Genomic DNA, 7,588 nt, shown 5'->3' on the forward strand with positions numbered 1-7,588 from the left:
CGTGAACAGTGCACGAATGCACTGTTCACTGAAGACTTGGTCAACAACTGCGGCTGGGAAGGAAAAAAAAAAAAAAAAAACTGAAGGCTGGACGCTGGACACAGGACGCTGGACGCAGCCTCCCAATCCAAACACACGCTAAGCGTTTGCATTTAGCAACGCGTTTACGTTTTTTCTGTGGCTCCTGTGCATTGTTTAAGAGGCTCGCAAATACAAAATTCAGTATAAACAACTTTAAAATTAGATCCCACGATACTATTCACATATTTAAAAATTATTTTGCTATAGAATTTTCAGTTTTCAGTTTTCAATTTTTAATTTTCATCAATAAATAGTTTCTAAACAAACCCTAGCTGAACAGATATTTGTTAGTAAGTTAGAATGCGTTTGGGAGGGGCTGAAACGTCCAGCGTTTGCGTTTCAGCCCCTTTCTCTTTTTTTTTTTTTTCTTCTTCTTTGGGACGCGCTTTGTTCAATGTTCAATGTTCGTTGGCCATAAACAGTGATTTTAGACTAATGAACAGTGATTTTAAGCGTGAACAGTACTTTTAAGCGTGAATAGTATTTTTTACCCATTAAAAATTATTTTACTACAGTTTTTCTAATTTTCGATTTTCAATTTCGACTACATCCAAACAGACTCTTAGTAACCACTGACCTTGATCACGTCAACTTGATCACGTCAAGGATATGCTATAAATAATAATTCAAGAGAATGGACGATTCACATGGCCTCGCACACTGGATACCGTGTGCTGTCCCATCTAAAATAAGATTTTAGACATGGGCATTCTTATCCGCATTGCCAATCTTCCAATCACATTCTTACACGCTCCCCGTAATCACAGGAAAACGAATCTCTCAACACAACAGCGCCCTATATAATAAAACCAACGAAACCACAATTCCAAACATCCAGTCCAAACCATCAGTCACCGAGCGAGCGAGTCAGTGAGAGAGAGAGAGAGAGAGAATGAAGAAGACAGGGAAGAGCTACAAGCCCAATGGAAAATCGGAGGAGAGAAAAGATAGGAAATCAGGGACGGGCATGAGTGGATCGCCGAAGAAGAGAGGTCACGGAGGCAAGTTCACCTGGGTTGGTGATGGCTACTCTCAGCCTGAGATTGGGTTCGAATCTGGAGGAGTTTTTGATGTCAAGGACCCCAACTTTGAAGACCCAGATGAGACCTTAACTGTCTGATTATGATAATCATGTGTTTGTCTCTCTTTTTTTATTTTAAAACTAGATCATGAGACTTATGAGATGTAAATATTTCGTTTTGAATAAAAATATTTCCAGCCATTTTCATTTTGTACAGTTCTAGTGTACTTCTAAAAAAGAATTAATGAAGCTATAACGTAATCATATGATGCTTGGATTGTGTGAGCCATAAAGTGATCATGGGGTAGCTTCAGAGTTTGAAATGTTATGATTGCACAACATGGTTTGCTAAAGTGAAATTGAAACGGTGGTAACACTGCTATGGCCCCTTTGTATCAGATTACTATAGAATTTCATTAAATCATTCCAATGACTAATTCCTATAGTGAGTTATGTATGTAAACATGCAAGAATGTGGCCCTTGTTTCACACTGAAGGCTGATCAGTCTGCAGCTTGGAACATTTGATACTGAAGGCATGGAGTATGAGTGGGTTCAAAATGTCTTACTTTTTGTTAAAGAAAAATACCCTTTATCTCTTTCACACTTAATTTGCTTTGTTCTCCCATTTGAATTTTAGTCGGGAATGGACACGAGCCGAAGGAGGTTTTTCTTGTGACTTGCATTGGGGTATTGCTTTCAAGTTCCCTTGTTGTGGGTTAGAAGCATTTTTTGGTGAATAGGCTTTGGTACTTTGATGATTTTGGAAGTTATCCCAATCATCTCCCTTAATATGTTGGAACATTTTGATTTATAGGTTTTATATGTTCTGATGTATGATCCATTCTTAGGATCATTTTGGCAAATTGTGTATTTCATAGATCAGAAAAAAGGGGGAGAAAAAGACTATTTACACATTTACATTGTTGTTTCCTCTCATTCCTGTAAATTTTTCTCTTCTGATTATTATACTTTTCTATCCTCCAAATGATATTTGACTAGTTTTTTCCGCACAATGCCACTTTGTTATCAGAGTGCATGCACTTTTGAGTACATGAAGACAAATCAAAACAAATACACCTCCAAAAGCAGCAACTCTCAACATTGTCCTTCCTGGTGGGGAGTTTGTTGCTAGATAAACACAGTCCATTGATATCAAGATCCACGCTACGCTTTCCAGCCACGGCCTAATAAGTGCGGTAGCTCCTGTTTTCTCTCCAGACAATCTGCAGATAATCCTTAAGCAGAGAGCACCCACAACTGAAAATGTGGTTATTGACCACCCCTTGTATGACACTAAGATCCCTCCCACAGTCAAAACCTCTTTCCTGCATACGCAAGATGCACACTCACCTGAAAAGTTTGACAACACTAGAGCATCAAAACCTGTATAATAAGGTAAGATAATAGCATCCAGATATAGGCTTGCATGTAAAAGTCCAGAAATTGTTGATGCCTCAAAAAAAGCATATTTGATGTCTCTATTAGCCTCATGATCAAAGGTCAGGGCAGAAACATGAACCAGTAGGAGGATTGCAGGACCAATGCTGGAGAGAGGAAATATGGTGTTGATTCGGTGGCCTTTTGCCAGTGTCAAGAGGATTACTGGGAGAGAAATTGGACCAGATGGTAATAAGTACCTCTTTGAACGACTAAGGCAGGTTTGCCCTCTTCTTGATATATCTGTTACCATAAAGATGAGGGTTGTCAAGTATGAAGCTGCAGTAAAGAGAAATACCAGTATGTCCACAGCAGGTGGATAATTGCCAGGATAAGTGCTATCACAGAAATAGTGATAAGGGCAGTCAATTGCATCCAATGTTTCTTCTAGCTGCCATCTCACACATTTGAAGAATGTTACACGGACATCTTCCGTGGCCCGTTCAAGTTGGAATGCTGAATATTCTGGATGCAGGAATTGGCTATTCATTTTGTGTTGGCTAATGATTTCTTCTTTTTGGACCTTTCATTGGTATGTTTTTAAGGAGTCTATGATGGTATTTGGTATTTGATCTAACAAATAGAAAACAATGGTTTTTGTTAGTTGAGATGTTTCATTTGAAGGTGAATTGGACAAAGAGAGCTGAACTGATTATACTATTATTTTCTTGTCCAAAATAAAATGATGTTTTTTTCTTTTTGGGAGGAAAAAATTATTTTGAAGTCTTGTTTTGTGATTGGTGGTATGATGGTCTTCAATTGATACGTCAATATGTCTTCTCCTACACATTTAAATTTGCTTGTTTGATTTTATTTATTATATGCTTTAAAGACATGTATAATTGCATTTTTTGCAATGGAATAATAAGAAGCATGTTGAATTGTTATTATGAAGCAATATCCATGTTGGTAGGTGCAATGCAAATGAGTCAGGGCATGGAGGGTGAGGCTACTTGATTTCAAAGCGATGCTGTTTGGTAGGTGATTGCAACTGGTTCTAGTTGATGATGGATTAGCAAACTGATGTATCATGTATTACTGAGACTAGTTTGTATGGTTTTGATGCTGACAATGCAGAGGCAGAAAGTCTCACAAAAGAGCCTTGTTGTACAGGAAAATGAGTTAAATATGTCAGGATACTCTACCGACTTTTACAGGTATGGACTCATGCTGGGTAGTGAGATGCTTCTTCTCCAAAGATCGTACTTTTAGACTGCTTTGGGTATGACCAAAAAATATAAGACTACTCCCCATTGGTGCTTTAGTCTTCCATGATTTGAAAAGAAAATGCCCTTGTAGCTGAACCAGTGGGAGTTAGATTACTGAAAGAGAAAGATTGAAAAGTTAGGTAAGAGTTTGTGCCCATCAGAGACTCATTTGTTGAAACAAACACAGACCAAAAAATAGTAATCTTCTCCTTTAAAAATCCGGTAAACCCGTGTCACTTGAAGTCAATTCAATGCAGGTTGACCTGTTTTTGATAAGTTCAAAAGCATTTTACCTATATTCCTCCATGAAAGTTTATAAGTACAACTTTTGTATTACAACTTTAACTTGGTTAAGGTTGTGTTGGGTTGGATGCAAAATATTTTGCGTGCAAAGTACTCACGAAATTTTTTTTTTTTAGTGTTTGATTGTGTTCTTAAAAATGGTATAGAAAATATATTTTCTACCACTTTTTCACATTTTCTCATCTTCTAAGAACATATATAATAAAAAAAATTTGAGAATAAAAAATTGTGATTAGGGACGGGTAGTGGTGGTCGGCCACCAAAAACTAGGAATGTTTGTGGGTGATGATGGTTGGGTGGCAGACAATGGGGGTAGGGGTAGAGGTTTGGCTAATAAGTTTTGAGCGATGAGGAAATCGGTTTATCAAAAATGAAAGCATAAACCAAATTTCCTATAAGTGTCTCTATTTTACAGTCAACTTGAAAATAATTTCTAGTTGACCAACATTTTCTGTTCACTTATACTTGTAAAGATGGAAAATATTGTTCAAAAACTAGTTTCCATTGTACCAAACACAACCTAATTATAAACCTTTTTTTTTGTCATCATTCATTCTATCACATCAAAGTTGTAACAAAAAATTGTTATGGTAGAAGAAATTAATTATTTCCTTCTAGTCTTCTCATATTTGGGCGAGTTGACAAGTCCTAATCCAATTTTATCAAGACTCTGTTTAAATATTACTTATTGCTAAAAACTAAAAATATTGTGGCAAAATCATTTTTAAGAGAAATGATATGTCCACAATATTTTTACAACAAATCTTAAGTAACAGGTTGTTACTAGTTGTTATTGTTGGGGCAAAAAAGTAATCTTAGTGTTAGGTTCAAATTTGAACCAATAATAACTAACCACATATGATTTGTTGTGAAAATATTATGGACGTAACACCTCTCAATTTTTAAATGTATAAATAGTGCTGTGAGACCCAATTTTAAAAAAAATTATTAAAATTCGTACGTATGAGTCTTATAAACAATGTACAAAGCACAAAAAAGAATGTGTTTAGCTAAAAACAAATTTCAACTCTATCCAAACATATACCAAGTCTATTTATAATTATAGGTAGGTGATGTCTTGTGAATGAATGCACAACAGAATTGAAGGCTTGGGAGGCAAGTAATGTGCCGTATATATAGGTTCCATTCAATCCTAAATTAATGTTATAGAAGTATCTATCACAGTACACCCCATTAATGGTCCCTCCCCTCATTTAATTTGTTCACCTCTCCCACCTCCCTCTCTCTCTCACTTTTGGGGTGGGCAGTGTCACCAAAAATCCGTAGATTTGGGCCACCAAAGGCAGACAGCCACAGGCACAGGCACAGGCACCGACACACGGTTTTTCAACAATAAATCCTTTACAAATACAAATTATATATATATTTTAATGAAATTACTTTACAAATACAAGGATGATGAGTGGTTGAGATGAGATATATTATCATATTATTCCTGCTGCCAATAATCAATATATTGGTCCTTACCATTTCCGCGTGACACCTGTAACCTGTTCTTTGCTTTCTGTGCCTTTTTTAACTAAAAAAAGAGAAATGCTGTGTATGGCTTATTTTTTCTTAATCTGTCTTTCTTTTTCTTCTTCTTTTCCCCTTTTTTCGGTTGTTTGTTTTTTTTTTAATTCAGTTGATGACCATTGGCTCCATAAAATTGTCACGGCCACGTGTAGCACAAACCAATAGACCACGTTATATTACAAAGATGTACAGCAAAAGGAGAGTTTAGCGGGTCCCATGACGAGGAAAGATAAACGCATCTGAGAAGGAGAATAATATATATATATATATATATATATATATATAATATACGTGTGCCTTTTTTTACGTGTGCTTTTTTTCTCCACCGCAAAAGATATGATTAGTATTTAACTATCACTTTAATCCTAAATCCTAATTAAATTTGGTGCATGAAAAGATATGGAACAATATAGAGTCATAGACACTTCAAAGACACGGAGATTACAATTAAATGAAACATCGGAGAAAAGAAAGGTAAAAAGAGAGGGAAATGACTTAGTTAATATTGCTTAAAAGTCTACTTAGGATGACCCATCTAAAACGTGAAGTTTTAAAAAATGACTATAGAATGATATGAAAATAACTTTTGAATCTTATCCTAATATATATAGACTTTAGCTTACCTATCCAATTTAGTTTGACTATAAACAAAAGAGATGACTAGCATTGTCTCTTTGAGATAACAAGAAGTGACTAGGATTGAAAGATTGAGTAGTATCGAACTATCACTTTAATCCAAAATCTTATGTAATTTTGGAACATGAAAAAAATGGAACAATATAGACACTCTAAAGACATGGAAGTTACCATTAGATTAAAAATTGGAAAAAAAAAATCCGAAAAGAGAAGCGAATTAGGCAATATGGAAAAAGAAGCTATGTTTTTTGAAAAGAGTAATAATCACAACAAAATACCACAATAATTTCACAACATCCATCAATTAAAACAATAGCATTACACAATTGAAAAATGTTGTATTTTTTAGCTAAAGCTTAAATCAATAGAAAATTAGAAAAGTAAGGTTTTAGTATGGCTAAATTTAGGGTCCTCTTGAAATAACTAAATTGTTAATTGTCATAGTCAATTTTGCTCTAAAACATGAATCTTTAAATAAATAAATAAACTGTATAAACTATAAAGAATAATATAAAAATAAGTTTTGAAGCTTATCCCAATATATATAGAATTTATCTTACCTCCCCAATTCCGTTTGGATATAAACGAATGAGATGACTAATAGTCTAATAAGGTTCTCTTTGAGGATAACAACAAGTGACTAGGATTGAAAGTGAAACATTACATATGCAGGCCAGTGACCAGAAACACTAAGAACCCACAAAAATCACAAACACAGGAGATGGCCTAGTGGTAGGAAGTGATTGCTAATTGCAAGTTTACGAGTTGCGGTTTTGAATGATGATAGATCCCATTATTACCCAAGCCGTCTCACATCATAACACAATATGAAATTTAAATGGTAGGGATGTGGAGACGTTGTTCACCACTCAAAACTCACTGTTCTCGAGTTGTGACAAAAGTGATTATCCAAATAATAACTACTAATAATTTATCACGTAAGCGGTTATCAAAAATGTTGTAAAATGTTTTTATTTTTTTTTACAAAATAAAATTTCACTCTAATCTAATTTATATGTATATATGTGTAGTTCTTTTCTGAATACTTGAATACCGATTTTTGACTCCTATACACTACAAGTATTTATATTTGTGAAGTGACCATCGCATTAAAAATATGTGATATATTATAAAATGGTTTTTAAATGTGACGTCGAAGAGTGAAAATCTAGCAAGTATGGGGACCACAAACGATAAAAAGGAGGCAAGATTTTCGAACAATTTTAGGATTTACCCATAGATTCCATTCACAGAATCAAATATGAGATACCTCGCTCGCTCGCTCTCAGCTTTCCATCGCTCTCTACGGAAACCGTGTGCGAGTCTTTATATATACAACAAACATCATACGTGCATTTATAGCT

The 7,588-nt window shown here is 35.0% G+C and overlaps 1 protein-coding gene across 1 annotated transcript; it reads right to left on the bottom strand.

Annotated features, from left to right (window-relative positions):
* Positions 1-909: 909 nt before the first annotated feature.
* Positions 910-4,045, bottom strand: LOC142640562 (uncharacterized). The gene has a single exon (XM_075814711.1). The coding sequence runs from the start codon at positions 3,029-3,031 to the stop codon at positions 2,078-2,080; it is 954 nt and encodes a 317-aa protein (XP_075670826.1). The 5' UTR covers positions 3,032-4,045; the 3' UTR covers positions 910-2,077.
* Positions 4,046-7,588: the final 3,543 nt, after the last annotated feature.

Source organism: Castanea sativa, chromosome 6 (genome assembly GCF_040712315.1).
Source record: "Castanea sativa cultivar Marrone di Chiusa Pesio chromosome 6, ASM4071231v1".
Taxonomy (NCBI): domain Eukaryota; kingdom Viridiplantae; phylum Streptophyta; class Magnoliopsida; order Fagales; family Fagaceae; genus Castanea; species Castanea sativa.

Bases quoted from the DNA above. Each gene is read 5' to 3' on its own strand.
- LOC142640562 (XM_075814711.1), bottom strand. From the start codon at position 3,031: ATGAATAGCCAATTCCTGCATCCAGAATATTCAGCATTCCAACTTGAA.